The 25,318-nt window shown below is 32.5% G+C and overlaps 1 protein-coding gene across 1 annotated transcript in view; it reads left to right on the forward strand.

Annotated features, from left to right (window-relative positions):
• The first annotated feature begins 440 nt into the window (after nt 1-440).
• LOC131852011 (E3 ubiquitin-protein ligase RNF19B-like) overlaps nt 441-25,318 on the forward strand; it is a 79,653-nt gene continuing 54,775 nt past the window's right edge. Inside the window, exon 1 of the mRNA XM_059202578.1 lies at nt 441-1,128. Coding sequence (XP_059058561.1) covers nt 996-1,128 — 133 coding nt within the window. The 5' untranslated portion in view covers nt 441-995. The remainder of the gene's footprint in view (nt 1,129-25,318) is intronic.

Consider the following 25,318-nt stretch of genomic DNA (forward strand, 5'->3'; position numbering starts at 1 on the left):
CATTCAAGATATTCATACAACTGTGACTAATTATGCATTTTGCATAAATGTAGAAAATGTCTTAAGTATATCTATGTAATTCTGTTTTCGGTATGTTCCGATTTCGATATTTCATTCATTTATCAACAAGCCGTGCGAGTGAGAGAGAATTACTTATAGCTGAGTATGCTGAGAGAATTAAATTTAAAATTAGTGAATATAATGAAAAATATACTTTAAGCTTAAGTTTCAATAAAGTTTAAATTATTTATGTATTGTATCCTAAGAGCATATTGCAGTTCCACAATAAATAACTTCTGTTACTACATTAGTTTACCTGCGTTAATATTATCGACGTACTATGTCTAAGAATGAACTGTATATGTACATAGTTTATTCATTCAACTATAAGAACAAAATTCTTGTTCTGAGGCACTAATTCTATCCTTTTCTTCCTTTCCAGCAAAGTACTCTGTGTATAACAACCGTTTTGACAGCTGTTGTCTGTTGACCTCTCTGATTTTAGCTTCGCTCGTTCTTTCCTTCGTTGATCGTTCTGTTTAGTTTTATTTTGATAAAATAACACTCGTGTTTTAACCATTGTGTCAGACACTCGTTGTATTCTTATAATTGTACAATTAATCTATAGTTATATTGTCGTGGCGCGTATTTCATAAACCCTAGTTGTGTGATAAACAATGAAAGTTCGTTTTCGTTAACGTTGAACAGCTTTTCTTCCCCACTTGAGGCTGAATCTGTAACGTCTGCTGTAACTCGGCCGCGACCACGTACATACCGTCTGACCATCGGTACTTTCTCTCTGATGCGTTACGGGTCGGTTATTACTCAACACACCGCTGTGAAGTGTTGTGAGCAAATCGCCAATATTTCATAGCGATAATCTGTACGTAATTGGCAGGTGGTAATGTCGGTCGTGTACTCGTGTGACCGTAGTTGAATAGATCCTGCATAGTAGAACAGTGTTAGTGTGTAATGTGTAAGAATTGGTTGTTGTGATGGTGGAACGCGAAGGTATGCGGCGCGGAAGCGGCGGTGGTTGCGGATGGGGCGGCGGCCTGCTGGGCCGCTGGTCTATCCGACGGTTGCTTCTCGACAGTCCTCTGGTCGGCAGGAGGTTCGCCCACTCAGGTACTTGCACTTCCTCTATAAAGTCATCAACAGCTGATTATACATGTATGTCATTAAAGCTTCTGAGAGATAAGATATATTTTATCAACACCAACATTTGACTTGTGTGATCAGTTTTATATGTGGCAACTTTAATAAACAATATTTTTAAGTATTTTTAGTGAACTTTGTCTATTATACAAGATATGTAAGAGCACAATATATGATCATTGGACATAAGAACTATTGTATTCTATCTATGTATTAAACTTTACTATAGTATTATTTTAATAACAAAACTATACCATGATCGTTTAGTGATATGTCACTAATAGAAAATCAGAATATTAGTAATTTATATTATCTCTAACATAAAAATGTTTTTTTTATTGAGGGTCTGTATGATGTTAACACCTGTAGCACTACAACCTGCATATGTATCTATTGTGATATTAGGATGTCTACTGGTATTTCTTCTTCAAAATATGCAGATTGTTATTAAGTTCAGGTCTAAGTTTGCCATGTGTCTATGTAATTGAGTGTCCTCTGAGTATGAATCAAAAAGTTTAGTTAATTTTACAATTGTACAGTCTCTTAAATATTTGTCTATCTTCATATCAAACCTAGTAGAAGATAGGCAGGTACCAACCCATATAAAATGCCACTCATTGTAAATGGTATTATGCCAACCCTACTATTGTTCATATTGTGTTACCTCTTTTCATTATTTCCAATTTGTTCTCCTGTCATTCTGTGAATGGAGTTACTATATCATTATTTTTTTTAACTATATCACTGTCTCATGTTTATTATGTAGCTAACATTAGTAGTTATTCTTTAGGAATATAAAATATATTTAGTATATACATAATTTTCTTTTATTCTCATAGTGTTATTAATATTTTAACAATATATATTCTTCTATAAGGATCAATTTCAAGTTATAACTGTAACAAAGGCTGGAACCTGTGACTTCTCCTTTTAAAAATATCCTCACAATATAATCTATGTCCCCAGCAAATTTTATTAATATCTGTTCAGTCATATAGTTGTGAAAAGTAAACAAAAAGAGATACAGACATACTTTCACATTTATAAAATTAGTAGGACATGTTGAGTAGGATAATTGAAAACATTTGGAAAGTAGTTTTGCATAAATTCATATTATTGAATAAGCCTACTTATCAGGCTTGGCATAGCTTGTTGCAGCGATGATGAAACTGGATGAAATAATATCAAATATGTATATGAATGACTACTGCTTCTATATAATTAATTCACCCATAAATTGTAGTCATAAGTCTATTTTACCATTGCTCCTCTAAATTTGATATAATTAGAAAAACTTGTCTTATTTATCTATGATCATAATTAAGATCATAGATAAATAAGACATGTTTTTTTCAAATACAAATACCAATACAAAGTCATAATTTGTTCTAAAATTGTAGAATAAATTATTTTAAATTGGAACATGAATCTCATGATTACACATCATGACTGTGTACTGTAATCATTATTTTAATAAACAATAAAAATATAATGAAAACATTTACAATTTCTACCTTATATTAATAACTACAAGTCATATTATACCTTGTATTAATTAAATTAATGAAATGAGTTAATATATGTAAAATAAAAATGAAAAAACATAACATAAGATAATTTACATAATATACTTAACATAATGTTACCTACATCACATCTATTTGCTAGCTGCCAATTGTAAACATTAAATCAGTGTTGCCAATAATGTATGGGAGAGCCCACTAAGCAGAACATGAAGAATCCGCTAGTAACCAACCATGTGTTTTAAATATACAATAATTAAACTACTATATAATACTGAATTGATTGACTTGACTGATACCTATAATAATGAATAAATAGACATCCAAATTTTGAAGTAGTTATACTTTAGCTTCATCAATGTTATGTATGAATAATAATAAACATTCAAAAGTGTACTTGTAATTCTAAAAGTATATTTTCCTATCAAAATTATTAAATCTGATACGAAAATGTATTAAAGTTATTTTCACATAAATTTTTGCTATACTTAAGTAAATTATAATTTCATGAACATTTTAAAAAGAAATCTTTATATGTTTATGCCTTGCCGATAATAAGAAGTATATAAAAATGTATACAAGCCCAATATTTGGCTATTAAGAAATCCACCAACCAAAACAAAAAAAATTATTCCAACAAATATAATTCCATATTTGCTGGGAAAAATAAATTCTACCCAATTTAGTGGTGAAACCACTCAGGGGGCAACACTGCTTTTAGTATAAGTAACAAGGCTTCATGAAATATTTATGATCATTTCCAATTGTGAGACATTGAGGCAATATAGAACAGATGGTATCCAATCACAGAGGTCAATGCTGCTAACCTTTGCCGAATGAAGAGTTTATTTTTGCAATTCGAATTCACATCCATATTGTAATGAAATATATAAAGTCTGGATTTATTCTGATATGTTTTTCATAAACACTATTTTATACTTACTAGTCAAGTCGGATGGCCTTTCTAGCTTATAATAGTCACAGGTTTGATTCCATACAGGGTACAAACATTTGTATTTATAAGAATGATTGCTTGGATTGGTCTGGGTTTTTTCTGTGTATATATTTACAAAACATGTTTCTCATGTAGGTATTTACAACAGCATGTATGTATGCATTTATAACAGTTGTGTAGTACCTATAATACAAGGTTTAACTTAGGACTAGACAGAGCTAAATTAACTACTTACATCAAATAAATCACACCATTTAGTCAATCATGATGAATATATCAGAAATTATGCAGATCATGTAGGTCGTACTAATAATGTACAGTACATTATTAGTGTGGAATCAGTATTCATTAATGCTAATAAATTTGTTTTACAATACAATATTTTAAAGCTATTTATAGGCTAGTGTTTATTACATAGTATAAAATAAAGTTGCTACCGCAGTCTGTCCCTGTGTATGTTTAAATCTTTAAAACTATGCAACGGATTTTGAAGCTGTTTTTTAATAGATAGATTGATTCTGGAGGAAGGTTTATATGTATAATACATGTACACCTGTGCGAAGCCGGGGCGAGTAGCTAGTTGCTAATAAGTTCCTTTTACAATACAATATTGTAAGGAAACATACATACATTGTAAGGACAACTAACTTTATTACACCAAACAACAATATTTTCTATATTAATAATTCAACCACGAATATACTTTTGTAATATCATTTCCTTAAATTAAAGTTCATTTGACTGAGTTATTTACTATTCATGAGTACCTAAGAATTGTATGTAAAATGATGTCAATTAATTACAGAATTACTGATACTTTAATTACTGTAATATAATTAAAGTGCTTGTATTTTCCTCATTCATTATAAAGAATTTAAAGGTGAAATATATCAGCATAGATCTACATAATTTCTGCATCTGTTTATGTACCTTGTTTTGATAAATGAAAAAAAAACAACGTAAATGATAAACCTTATATTTGTTTTGAAATAACTGGGTTTTAATCAAACACTCCAATCAACGCAAGTTCTTAAACTAAAATAGGAAAAATATTGAATGTTAATATTTTTAATCCTTATTTTACCTCTTTTCTACTAAAGGTTTACTTCATTTTGTTATCGTATTTAAGAGTTACCATAATGAATATCAACGAAACTTTAGGATTAAGGAAAAGTAAAACATAACTAGAAATATAAGTTTCGTTGATTGGTTTCGACCCTCACAATAATCTGAAAAATCTACTGCCCCTCCACCTATATCTCAAGCGGTACATCATGAACATCCCGTGCCCAAGGAATGTGGTGTAAATGTAGATATAAGGTTTTAAGAAAGTCTTGTGTCTATCTTTATGCTATACTACATTCCTTTAGGACTATACGGAGAGATGTGAGAGAGCGCCGTAAAAACAAACAACTCCTAAATTGGCTTGGATGGTGTTCTGAGTTGTGATTTGCGTCTGCATAAGTTCCTTTTCCTGTATCTTACATAGTACATAGTATTTATAACACAAAGTCGTGGCTACTGTCTGTTAGCTTTATATCTTTTACATTACGCAACGGATTTTAATGTAGTTTTTAGCAATAGATAGAGTGATTGACTGAGAGGAAAAACCTATATAAACCATATGTAAAGTACTTGCACAAATATTAATACTTGTAGAATTTCAAATATTCCTATGCCTTACAAATATTTGATTAAAGAATTTATCGGTTTGTTCTTCCTTGCGAAGCTGGGACTAACGGCTGGTTATATAGTATAAAATGAAGTCGCTTCCGCCGTTTGTTTGCTTAGATAGACTTCGCGTCGGATTTTATTGCAATTTTTAGCAACATATATAGTGATTCAAGAGGAAGGTTTATACGTATCATGTATGTACACCAGTGCGAAGCCGTCGTTGTTAGCTAGTATATTGTATCTTCCACCAAAGCCGTTAATAATAATACACGCCGTTTTATTCCACTTTTATCATTCTCTTCATGAATATCATTTGCAATGCAGTATTGAAGGAATCAACTTTTGAATATGCTCCTGAGAGCGGTGGTCAAAGGTGCGGCTACCGCCGAACATTATATTTCCTTAAACAGCCATTACATACATTTACAATACAATTTTACTAATGCAGACTTAATTCCACACGTGAATTATTACTCGTCGCCAATTTGTACTGTATTTAAATATTTAAATAAATAAAATACTAATTTGCTCTTCACATTTAATTAGGCCGTTCCCGCCATTTTATACAATTCAGACTCTGTCAACTGCACAGAGTACGTTACAAACATCATAGACTATATTTATACTATGTGATATGATTATACCTTAGATTATACGTAAGACTATATATACTACAAAAGTAATAGCTGCACCAGCGACTTCGTCCACGTAACCCAAAAAAGCCGAATTTTCATAAAAACTTTCATCCCCTGTTTTATATAAAGGGTAAAATTCCCCCTATTCATATTAAGGGTAAAATTTTCAATCAACAGCTTAAAAAGTAAATTTCAAGCTCCTATATAGCATTAAAAAATAACGATTTAAAACGACGATACTTCTATACAATCTTGCATATCCCATTTCAACCTTTTTATTGCATCAAAAAGTAGCCTTTGTCCTGTCTCAGGGTCTAGACTATTTGCCATTAAAATCGATCCAATAGTGTTGCCGTGATAGCGAGACAGACAAACAGACACAGAGTTACTTTCGCATTTATAATATAATAATAATATTAGTAAGGATTGAGAGAAACTTCATGTTGCATCAGTTCAACAACAAGTGATGCAATGACCAGTGAGTTGCACATCTCCAATATGTAATGTTGTATTTCAAATAAATATGAATAATAACAATTAGCATTATTCCTAGTGACTCACTGTGTCTACTTATTTACAATTTTGTGGTTTCTTAACAATGGTTGAAGACTTTCTAGTTTAGACGGTTTGACTAAAATATGTTAATTAGGGTAAATGTGCGACCCTAATATTCATCGATAAATATCGACGGACAAAACTGTTCAGTATGTTAATATTAATAATGACCTATGCGTTTGTTATAGACGATTTATGGCATGACGGTCCGTGAACAGCTGTTTTCGTGGCTGTATAAAACGATACGAGAGCGGCATGGCCTACCACAGCCTCGATAAGAGAAATTAATGGCAGTAGTCGGTACTGAGCCGGCTGGAGTGGAGTGGAGAGTCGGAAAGTTTTTGATGATACCTGGCTTCAAAAACTTGCTGAGAAGAGACGGAAACCTCATCAGTATTTTAACTCTATATTATGTGTGCTAAAATGTATTGGATTGATGATTCGTATTGGTTTACCTACTTCTATAAAAAGCACAATTGCCACAAAATGCGGGGTTTATTGCGGTCGGTCTAGAATACACTTATTGATAAATTTATAAAACTTGCGTTCAAAATAGTAAATTAATGTTTTCGGTATTGAAAATAATTGAATTAGTTCTGTCTACATATATCTTTTACTATTTATAGACGCTTGGTGTTTCAGAAAAACTTATTTAGCGAGATAAATACATTGTCATGACTAAACGGAATTTACGCTGTCTTATCGATATTCGAGTCTCTCGAGTCTTGAGTGAGGAGCAGCTGTTTAGAAATACTTGGAGATTGTCTATTGCTTATATTTAACTTTATTAAATAAATGTGAAAAGATATTTATTAATATTGGTATATTTTAAGCCAGTTAACTCGACAGTACCTACTACAAAATTATTTACTTATTAATGTATATATAGGTATATATATGTATTAGTAATGCCAGCATATTACATTCCATATAATTAATTTTCTGTGCTATGTTGTGGGTGTAATGATAATGAATTTTACTGAAGTTTGATAAACGGGATATGCGTTCGAAATCGTTACTTATATTGTAAATATCTTTTTATGGGTTTAAGAAAATTATTTATTGTTTATACATAGGTATTCGTTTCTTTGTTTTTGTAACTCTTGAATCTATCATCATAATAGCATGTAGCATTTAAGATGGGGCAAGCTGTATATACGGTATTTACATCAAAAAATTAATATAAATAATTTTAGGCTGTCTGTCTCTTTAATTCTCTGAAATATCTAGATCGATGTTGACCGGGAATCTCACTCGCAGAGAGCTAATGTTATATGGAGTAACGTGCCTACTTATTTAAAAAAAATATGTACTTTAATAAAAAAGAGGGTTATATTCCACGACTACGAATTCCTGGATAATAGCAAGTATTGTATATACATGCTATTATCCAGGAATTCGTACCATCAAAGGGGCGACAGCCTGTTGGCTGTATATATCCCGCGGACAAAGTCGCAAGTAAAATCTTGTCTAAACTAAATCAATATTATCATCGTCTAATACGGTTAACATGTTCTGCAATACCTCATAAAAGTTAATTAGCTACATATATCACTATTTAATGTCTTCTGTAATACCTACCACCCATTAAATGGATAACGTATCGCTACTATATGCAATGAATCTGCTTATTAATTATCGCTTATTTACTGTTATTTATTAGGAAGTATTTTTTATACATGATACTGGAATGATGCCGCCTGCGCTAACAGTTTACGCTGGTAGGGCACCAGTGGAGGATGATAAAATGAGTATGAAGTCAGGTCAGTTAGCCCATCTTGGCAAATGACAGTTTACCACACGGTTCCCCGTATTACTTTGCTAGCAATGGGGTCATCAGTGCACATTACTAATATCCTCCGGTTTTCTCCAGAATCATAAGTGTAAAATTAATGTGGTAATCCTGTTCATATTTTTTATAGATGATAATGAAATGGTGCACCCACTCGCCTTTGCTAACGGTATACGCTGGCAGGGCACCAGTGGATTATAAAATGAACTGAAGCCAGGTCAGCTAGCACGTCTTGGTAAATGGCAATTTAACACGGTGGTTTCCAAGGAAATCCGTGGAGGTACCTGATATGGTACATTGCTAGCAATGGGGTCAATATTTCACTTTAGTAACAATCCCCTTTCCCCCATTATGAAAAATTAGTATCGGTGGATACTTTAAATGACCAGTGTCTATGTTATAGTATATGTATAAGCAGTGGTCATCACTTACCATCAGATGGGTCGTCAATTTATTTGTCATTTCAATTTTATACAATTTATGTATAAAACAAGAAGAAGCTAATGAACAAGAAGCTATTGGTTTCCACTTTTTACCTATGCATGCAAAATTTTTGGTTATAAAATTACTTTTTTGTTAGTAAATGTTTTTGTATCTTCTATTTTACTAACGATCCGTCCCGTCTTTGCTCGATTGCAATTTTGGATTAGGAATTATTAATTAAAAAAATAAAATGTAACTTACAACCTGACAACATAATAGGGTCTTTTTGAGTTTTAAAATCAAGTAAGCAATACCTGATCAATCAGTTCAATCAGTGATATACGAGTATAAACACTCGCTTTCTCTCGCATTTGCATGATTGGTAAGTAACAATGCCCTTCCTTAGGTTTTGAGTCACAAATTATCTCCCAGTCTATTTTATCTTAATTGGTTCAGTCATTAGCAGTGCAGACTGTAGACAGACATACAGACGCCCACTCTCGCATTTGTAATATTAGAGAGAATCTGGTGTTGTATCTGTAATATAAATAGGCAGTTGGATCTCCGACACGTTATAATATTATGTATTCCAGTTGGTTTTATGATTAATAAATATTTATCGAGAACATAAACGTAATTTTGTGTTATTGGAACAGTATTCAGAATTTAGATTGCCTAATTTGTTCAGTTACTAGAAATACAAGTATTATGTTTGAAATAAATTATGTAAATACCATAAACAAGGTATGGATGTTTTATAATAACTTTTACAAGGGAGAGCAAATAACAGAAGGCAATCGGTTTGATTTGAATTTAGAATGCCCATTGAATTGGACTCGAGTACAAATATGTTCGAGATATTATCTGTGGTTCAGGTATTTTTTTTAATGGACTGGAATGTTGCACCCGTCTGGGCTAATGGTTTACTCTAGCGGGGCACCAGTGGAGGATGATAAGGAACATGAGATTAGGTCAGTTAGGCGTGACAAATTCACCAGGAATTGATCACGATGGTTTCCAGGAGGAACCGCGTGGAGGATTGATGATATTAAATTAAAAGTCATTATTTAATTAATTTATCTTTATATAATTAGTAGATATGAAAAAGATTAATTTCTTTTATATAATTTCTATTGAAAACAAGAAAAGGTCATTATTCAAAATTTTCATATACTTATTTCTTAATTTTTATATAATCAAAACAAGTAGGTACTTAAACAGGTGATTGGTACTACTAAATTGGCCGTAACGTTATTTATAAGACACCATAAACGTCACATGAAGCCACGATATCCATAGTGCTGTTTATATAAACAACAGTTGTTAATTTTCATCAAGGAAATGCGTCCATAGGCTACGGCAGGGATGTTAGGGAGCTCTGTAACCGTAACCGAAACTATCGGATATCCGATATAAAAAAATATCGTAACCGAATCCGAAATAAAAGTTTCGGATAATATCGGATAGGGACGGAGCCTAATTGAGACACGTTATGTAAACATTTTATTAGCTATTTGTATTTTACTTTTGAAATTCCGTAAAAAATAATATCCGTAAGCGAAATTATCCGAAACTAACGGTTAATCCGAAATAATTTCATATCCGCATCCGTATCCGGTATAATAATCATTCCTATATCCGAAACCTATCCGTATCTGAAATTTCATATCCATAACATCCCTGGGCTACGGTAACCGTTGACCATCAGATGGGCTGTAAGCTTCATTGTCATCGTGGTATGAAAAGTAAGGTAGACCGTCAACTTGTTTCCCATTACAGTGACCTCCACGCGGTCCCCCTGGAAACCGTCGTGATAAATTTCTGGTGAATTTGTCACCATGGGCTGACTGATCTGACCTCATATTCATCGTATCGTCCTCTGGTGCCCCTAAACCGGTGCAGGTGGGTACCATGTCATTATCATCCATAAAAATAAAATAAAAAAAGCATATAAAACTGTGACGTCTACCAGAATTCCTTTAAAAGTATAAATATACTATCTGTGCCCGCGGTTTCACTGGCGTGAAATTTATAGCCAATGTGTTATTCTGATGTATGAGATATATTACTATAAAGTTTCATCAGAATCCGTTCAGTAGTTTTGTCGTGAAAGAGATAACAATCATCCATCACGCAAACTTCCGCGTTTATAATATTAGTGAGATGGAAAGAAATATATAATATAATAAAATAATATAAACGTTTGTTTTAAAACGTTTTTTGTAAAATCAATTTAGAAAGGTCGAGGTCGTAATAACATTCCAGTTTAATAAGTGTATGTATTTTATAATGTGACCTTTGCCTAATTTATTAGAATAGTAGAATGGTATACAACAAACAGATTTTTTACTACTAAAATGTACCTTACATTTTAGTAGTTTGTTTAACTAGAAAACACTGCATTAGTAAAAATATTTTACACTGATACTGATCAAAGATATATATATATATATATATATATATATATATATATACATACATATATAATAAAATCGGTCCGGAATTGAAGATCATCATATTTTTTTCTGGACAATTCACACAACGCTATCTAATCACAATCCCAATGTAAGCAGAACTTGTGTTATGGGTACTAGACAACTGATATAAATACTTTGATTTTTTATAAATATATAGTAATAACCCAGACCGATACAAATAATCATACTCATGTATACAAATATTTGTACCGTGCAAGGAATCGAACCCGCGATCATGGGAAGTTAGGCTGTGTGTAAAACCGCTCATCCAGCGAAGCCATCAATTCTGAATGGATTTTTCTGATTCTTCTTCCTATTGATTTTATTTACTTCCATGTTGATACCATATATATATAAATATATACTAATTACGTTTGACCATACGTAGTCCAGCGACTCAGCAAGGAGAGCAATAATCTCATTACTATCCATCCATCATCCATTTCCTATTCTGAAAATAAACCCTACAAATATATACAGCTATACTTTTACCTCTTGATGCTGTTAGAATAGATCTTGAGATATACTTTGAGAGTGCCAAAAGGGCTTGAAACTTTAAGAGAGTTGTCGTTGAGATCAATGAGTTGGCGTCCGTTCTATAAAGACGAGCCAACATCCATTCCCTATCACTATAGACTGCTTTATTAACATTGGGTCAGGGACAAACACTTTCTAACAATATATATTTTTAAAATAATTTCCTTATTTTATTCTCGGACCACTCTAACGCTGTTGACCACAGCAGACCTTTACAGCTTCACCGGACGATAGGGGGTGAGTGCAGATGACACTATAAACCCGCGGAGGGACTTATGGAGTTGCTGAATGCCAACTTCATAAGTCCCGCCAACTCCCGCCTGGCGGATACGACTTTAGTCTGAGGGTTCAGTCCGTCGTAATTTCTATCCCCGTTTGAATCGGGACGGGGGATCGATCAGAGGGGGATGTATAATATACTGGCGCCGATATATGTTTTTCTTCTTCCATTCATCTGTTCGCAGTCGTCTCGGTATTCACTTCCTTTCTCGCAATATCGTCTTTCACACTTATTCCTTTATAACCGTTCATATTCATATACCTGTAACAGTTTCTTTAGAACATTTTTAACATGCAGTAAATATAATAGTTGCAGTGTGAGAGTTTCTTTAATTCCTGTCGAACAGGGGTAATATTTTGCATCGTATTGGCTTCCTAGTTACCCATTTCAAGTGGCATAAATAATACCTATAAGTTACACTTCCTATCATATCTTAATCTCTACCTAAAGGTTATCGATGTAGTTAAATGGGTTTTATAACCAATAATTGTATGGCAAATAAAGCTATTTACCTCTCTCGACGTTTCGACTAGTTTGCACTAGCCGTGGTCACGAGCTGACTGAAGTAATAGCGAATGTCAATGTTGATAGGTGTCGGCAGTTTGTTCAACTTCGTCATTAGATTGTCCGACGAACCTAAAACCTACCTTCTACCTAAACCGATAACCTTCTAGACCGATTATGCGATGAAGTTACAAGAGGCATGGCATTTAGTGGAATGGCAACGTATGATTGATATCACGAGAGTCACATGATAACGGTCATATGAAGTCTAAAGTGCTGTTCAAGTATATAAGCGCTTACAATCAGGCGGGCCGTCAGCATGTTGACTATTCAAGTGACATAAAATAAATTACAATAAATGTTTTGTTAATGCGTTTTCATATGGCAACTGCACGACTCTTCTGCTGACTGCACACTTTTTATATCTTGTAATATTGTATTACAGTCTCGGTTTACATTCTTGTAATTACAACATATGTAATTTAATATTGTGTGCATGGCTACGTAGACATTTTCATTAAATTGCTGATTAGGTAGTTAGGTGGCTAATTTTGTGACTTCTGCTTACAACATGACAACAGCAATACATCCATCTGCTACTATACATCGTTTCCACTTAGTTGGTTCAGCAGTTTCGCTGAGCCGAAAAAAGTGGGGTGAGTCGAGTGAAAATCGAAACATCTATTGGCTGAACAAATTATATCTATTGGAGTATGAAGTTATAAACGGATTAAAAGAGAAGAATTTAAAGGAATATGATTTGATTTTTCTATGGATGCAAAACATAGGATGCACCTCCTGTGGTAATCGTATAACTCATAATGTTGGATTCACCAGGAATAAACCATGACTTCCAGGAACAACTTCGCAGTTGCTCTTGGTATATTGTTAGCATTGGGACATTTACTTTGTGCCTATTAGTAGCCCCTCTCACTTCCTGGAATCAGCCTGGAAATCAGATCATTTTACGTTCTACCGTCTCCAGTGTACCCTAATGAAATATAGGGGAAATTATATGTAATTATATCTGTGTAACAAACTTCTTGTTAGATTTTTATATTATTCTATTCTATTATTAATTATTTCTATTTTAATCATATAATTTTAACATTCTTTTTGTAACATTCTATTATATATCGCTATCGTATTAATCGCATTTTCTTTTATCACCGTATTTTTCTTCATAAAGCCCTCTCACTTATCAGGTAGATCAGATGATTCCACTTCAATCTAAATATCAAATTACTCTTATAAATGTTTACTTATATATAATATTAACAAATGCACTTATACCATCCTGATCAATCCGCTTCCAATTCAAACGGGGATCGAAGGTACGACGATCTGAGCCGAGATTCAAACCCCTAGCGGTGCCCTCAGACGAAAGTCATATCCGTCAGGCGGGAGTTGGCCTTCAGCTGCTCCATAAGTTCTTCTGCGGGTTTGGAGTGCCATCTGCACTCGTCCCCTATCGTTAAAGCTGTAAAGGTCAACTGCGGTCAACAGCATTACAATAGTTAAAAAAATAAACTAAATTTGACATGTGCAATTTTTGAGTATAAATTAGTTAATTCTATTGTACATTACTATAATAGTGCATGCCAAAACAATGGCGAAGTATGTAGGCTATTTTATTAATACTGACATTCTTTTAATATTTATACCAATTTTCATGCAAATAAATACGTTTCATTTCAGTTCCATCGTATATATCTTATAAAGAATTAGATGACATATTTGCATAATGTACCTTTTAGACGTAATATATAAATGATAAACAGACACGATAAATATGAGTATTAATATGTACATATTGAATAGAAATTAGTCGATATCGCAAAAACAAGAATAATCTTCCTTATAACAGATACATGATCACGTAACGAACAGTTATTAATATTAATATATTATATGTTATATATATTAATATAGTTCATGATGTTATTAGGGAGAAGCTTCAAAATAAATCTTCACGTACATACTAATATATATATATCGCTGAGAAAACGCTGAGGAAATTATTGACATTAGAGCAAAGTGATGTACTACAGTTTTATAGAGGACATCAATATTGAAGGGTGTATGTACTTAAAGATATGTGTGTGTGTGTTTGTAAAAAATTAAAATGTTTGTTAATTTTTTCATTCACAATCATAATCTTTCTATGGAAATGAATTATTTGGCTGCATGTAGATTTTGCATTGTTTATTAGCTATAGCTTAATTAGGTGCTGACCAAATACATGTTACTAGAATTGTGAGTCCATATATATAATACAGGTTAAATACTTACCGTCCGTTTAGCATCGACTTTGTTTTGCAGCTGAAGTATTCAATAGCAAACTATTTCAATATTGACACATACTAGTTGTTGCCTCGTAGTCGAAATTCGACCATAATAAAAAAGTGCTTTGAACCTGCAATAACGACAAATAAACAAATGAAAAACAAAATACATATACTTAAGTGTGTTAAATAGATAGTACATGTATGCATATATTTATTTTTAATGCATCATTAAAATAAAATAGCATATGCACTCTCTCCCTATAGAACTATAAATGTGTAAAATTTCATACTTCTCTGACCGCGCAATTTGTTAAAACTTTGAACCACAGTTTTGGCTTCACGTATTAACATAAATATATGTTTAACCCTGGTAAAATTGCTAAACATCAGACAGTACTATATTTTAATATAATTTTTTAAGCACTTGCTACTGAAAGGGAATTGGACACTTGCCGAATTCATTATATTTTATTTATTGTCTGTTACATTATTCGTAGTTCTGCAGCAGTTGTCGTAGTATAAAGCGTTATTTATAGTCATCCGCAAATTATATTAAATGATGAACTTTTTTGTGTCTGCAAAATATTTTTCATTGCATTAAGAATAGTACAGAGAAGGAACTGATTTGACGGCATGGTCTAGAAGTTTCATACCGCTTTACATACAATGGCAGCGGGTTCAGTTCTCGTTCTCTCACTGCACAACCATTTGAATTGATAATTGTTTGTATCGGACTAGTACATGTATATTATGTATGTATTTCAATAAAATAGTACAACCGTAACTTCATGTGGTACTAGATGGCATCGTGTGATTTGTCCTTGGTTATTATTAATAATAATAAGTAAATATAAAAAGTAATAGACAGAACAAAGGCAAAGATTACACACAGCCATATTTCAAGGCGGCGGTAATCCGCTTACATAATTGATTACAAGTATAACCAAGAACACGTATTATCGATTCACTTCCTGCCACGAAGGATATGGACGTGGTATTAAATAATCTAAGGAACCTAGTGTCTTCCTATACAGAAAGTATCACTGTAACTGAGGTGCTATCGTAGAGAAATTGGTATTATATTTTAATGTATTATTATTTTTTTTTATTAAGAACTGCAACGCTGACTATGCAGCTTGGTATAGGGTTTTTCAAGTTTTCTTACTAATTGTTTATAATGTTTCATTTTTACTTTCTGACCTTTATATATACTGATAAAAACTATAACAAGAACTCTATACTCGAAATATAGGTTACTTTTCACTCATTTTAAATTCGAACTCGCGATCTTTGGGGTAGGTTGGTGTAGTATACCACTAAACCACTACACTCTGATTTCGAGGAGATTATATTTTACCTGGTACTCGAAAACAATTTCCGCTTTGACCTCCATTGCGCGTTACGCGCGACATCGTAAATATATGGTTAGCAAACAAAGTTTCTACCTACTTACGACCAATATTGTGTAATTTATTGACATATTTGCCACTTGTTATAACAGCTACGTATCGGTATACTACTTTAAAGGAATCGTAATCTTCAGAGTCAGACAGACAGACAGACAGTACATAATTATTGTATTTAAGAGATGAAACTTAGTACAATGTTGTTTGCCTAAATATCACTGTCTTATCAATTTCTGCTACCAAGCAGTTTGCATTGTAAGGTGTGTTTTGTTTGAAGCGAGACATACAGCAGTCAATGTAATTATTATATTATAATTACGGTAAGGAAAATATTATAATATAAAAAAATTTACGTTCGTGAACGGCTAAAATGTCCTACATGAATAAATTTTAGAATTTAATTCGACACGAGTTTCCCTTTCGCTCAGGACCTTATAAATATAATTCTACATTTCGCTGCCAGATTTAACAAAAAAAGCAAATTATTAAATAATTGTTTTATCACTAAATTAAAATAAATTAATATAGAAAATTCTTAATTAAAGTTATTTGAATTTCATTTTTCATTAGTTTTGATAATTTACTTACTGTTTTTCGTTAATATTTATAAATTTTATAAATGATAATTTACTTGTGCGTGTTTTGTTTATGAAATTCTTAGAGATTTCTACTTAAATCTTGCTATTTAAGTTTATTGAATTCAAGTTTTTAAATTATGTATGTTACATCGGGCACTGGTCATAAGAATTTTAGGAAGACATAAGTGGTATGGCACAAAAAAGACTGGGAAACACCGTTGTTGAATAAGATGACAGTCGCTTTCTATCAGGTGGACCGTTTCATTGCACATTTCAGCACATTTGGGATTCTAGTTACATTAAAAAATATACGAATGCGAGAATATGGTCCAATGTTTTTATCAGTTGAGTAACTCGAGTAAAAGTAGCAGCATGAGTGTAATTAGTCATTATGTCTTATCGATTAATGTACTACGTATTAACGTAATAACTACGTATACAAAGGTTAAAACCATTTTGATATATTAGCATTAAGTAAATAATTTAATTAAAATCTTCAAATACGGATGAGTTTAATAATGTGTTTCCACTTGTACATTTCTGGAATGGCATATTGTGACGTAATTAAATTAACATTCCTAATTGTTGTCGTTTGTATTGAAAACTTTAAATTGATATACGTTTATTTAAATTAAAATATTTTATTGAATATATAATATATATACATAACTGAACTAAAGCTTATTCTTTTTTTACATTTTTAGTGAATAAAAAATATTTGTTAATAAGATTGTAGTTTAGCCACTTCTTACCAGAGTAAGCCTTTATATGTATGTGATAGGTATAAAACTGTATTCAAACTAAACCTGGCACAAAAATGTTTTAATAAATTACACCCGCATTGAAAAATGCCTTTAAAAAAATTTAAAAAATCTATTACTATTACGATATAACTGTTATATATATATATAAAATGTTTAAACAATAAAGAATTTATTTACCAAAATCTAGGTAGTACGTACAAGTGTTATTTACATGTTACTGAGACACGCACAATTACCTCATTAGATTCGTGCTAATATTCTATAAATAGGTGTGTTATTTATAATACGATTTCTGTATAAATTAAACAACTTTACATTAATGTATCAGACGGAATTGAGCAGTGTAGTACCTACTTGTAGTAGGCTTTTGTAATTAACATATTTTAATTATAATGCGTGTAATTAGACAGTTACCGATATTTTGCTGTATATATTTGGCCAGATATAAATAGTGTCAGAATTGTGGAGTACATTGGTACGGAAAATAGAATCTTGCTGATACCAAAATCTGTGTTTGTTTATATTTATGAGTATCTGTGCCCGCGGTTTCACCCGCGTGAAATTTATAGCCTATATGTTACTCTGATGCATAAGCTATATTACTGTAAAGTACCATCAAAATCCGTTCAGTAGTTTTTGCGTTCAGTAGTTTATAATGCGTGAATAGATAGATTCAACAGTATAGATAAATTCAACGTTACATTAATTTGCAGAAATACTACGAAATATGAACATGTTTAGTGTTAAATTTATCGTTATGTTAACACTTTTTTTTAATCATAAATGAGTTTGTGCGTTTATGGAAAATGATGGCGGAAATAAGATAACCACCTAGCAATGCAATCATCCCTCACGTGGTTTCCCCTGGAAACCATCCTGATAAATTCATAGTGAATTTACCACGATGGACTAACTGACCTGACCTCATACTCATTTTATCATCCTCCACTGGTGCCTCGCCAGCGTAAACCGTTATCTCAGGCGCGTGCACCATTTCATTATCATCCAAACGAATGCCTTTGACTGCCACATCTAGAACTGAAGTCGTCAGGACATTTCTAAACAATGCCATCCGGAGAAAGCGTTGTTATGATTCATAACAATTTGTTGGTCATATCTTGACCTTAATTTTCTCAAGTAATAACATAAACTTCTATTCGTAATATGGATGTAGGCCGCGCGTTTCGCGGAGGTGTCATTTGTCGAGTCTAGAAGACGTCCCCATTTACTGCTACTGAATTCGTGGAATTGTTTTCGTCTTAAACTCAACGAGCTTTCGCAATCAAATTCTGATTAGGCACTTCCATTTGTTACAAGTTACAAGCGAAATTGTTCCACGGAATTTTCCAAATGTTTTACTCGAACAAGACACTCGCCTTTTATCTTAAACTAGGGAATTGTCTGTGGGAATTGTGATTGTAACATGTTCCACGGGGAACACGTGTAATAACAAAAAAACAAGTCTGGAACTTTTTACTCTTCTTTACATAAGCTCCAGTTATGTTAAAAAATATCTCTCGAATTGGTACTTATTTTTATCAAGTATTATTGTGCCTGACAAAATGAAGCCAAAGATGTGCCGCTTGGCATACAACACACAGTGATGATATATGATTATTCTATATGTATAATGTATGTGTTAATTACAAAATATATGTAGTACATATAATATAAATATGTATGTGTCTTATGCCAATCGCATTTTCCTACTCCCGATCTGCAAAGTTAGATTTGGTCTTGAAAATTGTGGTGCGAGTATATACACAAGTTACCGTCAAGTAAATTCGATTGCACTATAACCGTTTAAGCGAATTGTTATCACATAAACAGAATAACTTCAATAACACCAACACACTGAATCAAAACAAACATTTTTACCGTATAATTTCATTATATGTATGTATGGTATATAATGAAATTATAGAAATTATAGATATATGTATGGAAGCTAATTTCACAGAGTTGCGACACTTAGTGATACGGTTATGCATTTGGAGTTGTATTATCATGGATTTTAAAGAGAGTAAGAGAGCAGAATTTATGACGTTGGTACATCTAGACCCGCAGCGAGGGTTTGAGATTTTTTTTTACAGTTTGAAAGGTTATTGACATGGGCTATATTTTTGTCAATATATACAAAACTATAAACCTATGATCATGTTTATCGGCAAAATCGATCAGCTCAAATTTAAACTACGTAACATATTTATTACTCATGTTTCAAGAGAATACTTTAGAACTTTTCTATAAAAGATTCCGCTACTAATGGAAAATTGTTGTAGTGAAACAAATTTGAAAACGTCCCTGCGCGTAACCATCTTAGAACCCTCAGCTGTCGCGAAGATAATTAAATCTATTAAGCGGGACAAAGATTTCGTCGCGTTCTTGATTTTCATTTAACTTGAATCGACGGGGCAGCCTTTGCTCTCAAAGTCTTCGGAGTCTTTGCACGTTCCCGCTTGACTGGTTGATTTTGTTGATAAAACCTTTCACTTTGTATTAAAGAGGTTAATTGTGTTTATCGTTGGGACTCTATTTAGGACATTCTTCCTAATATACAAGCGACCCGCCACGGCATCAACCAATTTACTCTAAATTTTTGATGAAATTGCTGGTTAATTTTTGGTACTTTGTTTTGATATTTTGGTTTTTTTACTTTACTTCTTGACAATCCTTCCAATAAATCTCTGATCTTCGAGTATTTTTTTTCTTTTTCTAATGGATACACAGATAAAGTAATTGACAGTACTACTACATACACTAATATGTATAAATATGTGTATGTAGGCAATGTGTGGCAAAAATCGGCAGCTATATCGTAAAATAAGTTATTTTCCTATACATAGCTTATATTATCAATGAGTAACATAAATTGAATTTCGCTCGGGCGTCGTTGCGGTATTCAGCTAGTATTCTATAAATTGATTCGTGGTAAGCATTTCTGAGGATTACCTACAACCTTTTTGATTGCTTTCTTTGCTTCCATTGATTGACGCTTTGTGATCAAAGATACGTGTGTTTAGAAAATTATTTCAGTTTTGTTTTTTACAAATCTGCACTTTATTCGCCTGGGTGCTTTACTTTTCATGACCAGTTTGTTCAGTGACAAACCGGACATAAAAAGTAAAGCCATCTAACTTTATGCCAAATATTTTATAATCCTGCCACGTAAACAGAATTGCGGTGAATTGACTAAGTAAACAAAGTTGGTACCGCTAAGTCACGGTCTAGTGGCTGAGACGCTATCCATAAATTGCGTCACACGTTAAGGAGATGGAAGGAGGTCGACGAAGCGTGACCTAGTGTGACAAGGGTTTTATTTACTTAGATTTCTTGTTTATTTTTCTAATTTTTAATTTATGACTATCTCTTGTCGCGTGGATTTTAACTTATTTTTTAATTTAAATAAAATGTCTAAAATATGAGTAGCCTAAGTCGATAATTATATACATAAACAATCACAAAAAAAAACAATTATTGTAATCCAACGCGGCACATCGAGGCAGCGTACCCAAGATACTGGCAGCGTTGCTTCTTTGAATGGCCAAATGGCCATAACTCCAATGGCAGTAGCCTGTTATTTCTTATAATATTAGCTATCAGCGAATGAAAAATCGGTCAAAATCGGTCTAGCCATTTCAGAGATTAGCAAGAACAAAGTGACAGACAGACAAACTAAAATAGTGGTACTGCTATAGTGTTACTGTAACATGTCGAACATCATAGCTCTATGCCCTCTGTGTCATCAAATTAAAGGCGAGTGAGTAAAAATTTAAATAAATTAACTAGGTATTGGTAAATAATCTATTTACCAATAGATTATCTTGTGAGAATCACGATGAGCGGGCAATTATTTGATTGATAAGTGTTTTACTTTTTTTTTATTTATAAAAGTTTTTATGAAGTTCAGCACATATTTACTATATAATTATAATTATTCATTAGATCTCACCTCTCTTGTTTACCTACTGTGAAGTTCTTTTCTACATATACGTCTATCTGAGAAAACCTAGAAGTAGCTTCTAAATGTAATAATAAACTCTTTATTGTGTACACAGAAGAAACATAATAAAAAAAAACAGTAAATGGAAAAGTAATAACAAAAGGATCACCTTTTGTTATTACTAGAGTTATTATTATCGCTAGAGAAATTGCTTAATTTCTTACATATAAATGTAAATGTTTATTATTGTGCCTGTAAATGGTCTTGGTTACTTGGTTCCAAATAAACATAATTTCCTTTGTCTTTCTTTCTTTCTTAAATATAAGTAAATAAAATAAATATGTGGTAAAATAAATTAGGTGTTTATTAATTTTGTAACAGCATACAGTTTTCTTGAGTAGGTACATTCTAATTGGCAGGCGACCTTTGCAAAATGAAATATGTGTTTTTAGTGTTCTTGAAAGCAAGTTCATATTGATAAAACTGGTAAGTGTCTGACGGCCTCGGTGATCTAGCGGTTTAGCATGTCACCTTACTTCCTATGGTCGCGGGTTCTATTCCTCACACGACACAAACATTTGTGTTCATGAGTATGATTGTTTGTATCGGTCTGGGTGGCTTATATGTATATTATGTATATATTTAAAAAAAAATATGATTACAGTTATTTGGTATCCATAACACAAGCTCTACTTTGCTCGGTGTATTTATTGATATCAGTTATCTAGTACCCATAACACTAGCTCTGCTTAGCCTGAGATATTATTTTAAAAAATGTCATGGCTGTCGAAGACAGTTCCGTGATGTTAATCTGTTTATCAACGTCATTGCTAGTATTATAAATGCGAAAGTATGTCTGTATTTCAGCCTAATACCATTTCGTGACGTAAACGGCTTTACAGGATCCTAATGAAATTTTACATAAAGATTGATTGTATCATAACGTCGGGCATAGGCTATTTTTATCTCAAAAATAGCAGACCTAAGTTACGGGTTAGAACTAGTTTGTAATGAAAATGTAAAATACTGCTTTACTTTACTATATAATGACTAGTCGATCTATCTACTGTGTTTATTAAATATGTATAAAATTAAATTAAAAATATATTTTTTCAGGTAGAACATTTTTAAACGTTTATGAATGTCAAGTTTTTTGTATTAATATTCGTTTTCCCTACCGTCCAATACGCTATGCGGGTTGAATTGAAAATAACGTATAAAAACTATGTATTTAGGTATATCTATCTAGTTATGTATGTATATAGAAATGAATTGAAGTATTTCTATAAGTTGTTTAGTGGCCATAGCCCTGAGTGAATTGTAAGGGGTTTTATTATTATTTATAAAATTGGGTATCGGATATTATTGTTATTTTATAAATAACAGTATTTAATTATAAGTGGTAATATAGTTCATTTAAGATTTTTATTAGGACAAAGCCAACTTTCAAATGAATGGTTCTCTATGCAACTTATTTAACCACAATCGCAATCTACACTCAAGGATAATACTGCCTCATGTGAATGACTAATGAGGTACCTACTTTGTCTGATTAGGCATTATTGAAGAATTTAAAGAATTTCATGTTTTCCTGTCTTACCTATGTTCAAAGAACCGTGGTTGAAATTGTTTGTTAGTGCCGTACAGTGTTGCCAACAGTTCTGTGTTTCAAGGGACCTTCTATATTTCAATGTCCCGCCGGGACTGGCGATGTCGCTATTACGAAAATCTATGGCCACAGACGGATACTTCGCGAGCTGTAAATAAGAACTTAGACTCAAAACTATACTCATCAAGATGTGAAATAAAACGGGTAATAAGCAAAATGCAGTAAAATTTCTTTGCACTGTATGAAATAGAGAAACTTCGTTATTTTTAAGGTCTTGCTAGTTCGTTTGTTACTTTAGCTTTAGAAAAAGTGTTGGCAAGGTTCGAGCAGCATAAATAAAAAACTCTTTAAAATTTATTTATTATACCTGCTGTAGCCGCATTCCCATCTTACTTTGATAAATTTTGCGGTTGATTTCTCTTCGTAACTAGATTATGTGGTCAGTACGGATGAAGGACCAACCACATTTACTCAATAGTAAATCACTTGATTGCAACTATACAGTATTGTAAATTGTACTTTGTAAAGTGAGGATAAAAATGATAAATCCTTTAATGAAGGATTTGCAGTGAGCATACATGTACAAATATGCCCTCACGACTGTTAATATGTCTGTATAACTACCCTATTTATGGTAGTTATACAGTGTAGTGGTGGAAGCTTTGACATGCCCACAATTTGCTGGGTGTATTTTTAATTATCTTATTCTAATGTATAAGCTATATTCCTGTAAAGTTTTATGAAAATCCGTTCAGTAGATTTTGCGCGAAAGAGCAACAAACAACAACAAACTTTCGCGTTTATAATATTAGTAAGATAATGTTCTAACATAATTTGCTTGTTCTATATTTGTCTGATAATAAATTAGTTTTTATTCTGAGAAAAATATATATGTATTTACTATTTGAGTATATAGTAATATTCAATCCTAAGTCATCACCTTTAATCCACTGTTTTGGAGAGTAATTGGGTCACAGCGTCCTACAACTGTTCCAAAAATTACTTTCTAACAAAACCGAGTCTGTAAGAAAAATGTCTGTAACAGACAGACGCAGATGTTCGTAATTGTTGCCTTTACCCCATTTGCTACGAAACTTCTATACAACATACCGTGTGTTTCGGAAACTTGGAGCTTCTTCATACGCGGCGCATTGAAACACTATGGTTAGGTTCCTTACATCGACACTGGCAATGCCTACTTTTGTCTTTAAAATTTAAGTTCTTATTTTGTTGCATTGATGTAACTACTTATATGTAAGATCAGTCAAAAGTTTTTAAGAGCATAGGGGGCACACGAGCTTGCGGCTCACCCGATGGTTTTCTGCTACCTAAATAAACATCATAAAATTAATCGATATCGGTGCAACGAATTGGATAGTTCTTTTAAACAGGACTTCAATTGCACTCGAACGGGTTTATTTGTTATTTTGATTGCATAATCATTATTACAATATGAAACTCAAACAAAATATTTTAACGTTATGAATAATAATGTTAATAAACACTAGAATAATGATTTCATTGTTATGTAGAGCGAATATAACTTTTTAATATATTTTTTTAAGAATAACGCTGTAAATTGTTCAGTCTACAGCGGTCTTTCCTCAAAAATGGATCCAAGGTTTATGAATTTGCATTGGAATTTTGAAACCACAAGTAAGGTCAAGCCGGTAAGCGGACATTATTGCATAACTCTATAAGCCGGTTGCTGTGGATACACACACACTATAATCGTCGTTTCCGTAGGAAAAATACATTTTTAATTGGTATAACGTCATTGAAAGGCATTCCATGATTTAGAACCTTTAATGCCTGACATTGACATATTAAGCAAAGACCTTGCAAAATAATAATAAAAAAATGTATAAACCCTTATAACCTGTTACAGAGTAGTACAAAGTTGATGAAACTTTTTTATTAACCCGCTAGAGAAGTGGAATTGTGAAGAGCAGAACTTCTGACCGCGTCACATTTCCCTGTATTTTTTTTTTATTTTTTTCTTCGTTACAGTTTTGTTCTTATTAGTCTAGGACTAGGAGAAAAAATTTAAATTGTATACCCTTCCTCGATAAATGGGCTATTCAACATTAAAAGATTTTACAAAATCGGATCAGTAGCAGCACCGGAGATTAATCCTAACATCCAAACTCACAAATGGTAATATTAGTATAAATATAAAATGAATGATTTCCTTCCATGTGAATCTGAAAATGAAAA

This window comes from Achroia grisella, unplaced genomic scaffold, assembly GCF_030625045.1.
Source record: "Achroia grisella isolate CSIRO2021 unplaced genomic scaffold, CSIRO_AGI_Agris_v1 utg821, whole genome shotgun sequence".
Classification (NCBI taxonomy): domain Eukaryota; kingdom Metazoa; phylum Arthropoda; class Insecta; order Lepidoptera; family Pyralidae; genus Achroia; species Achroia grisella.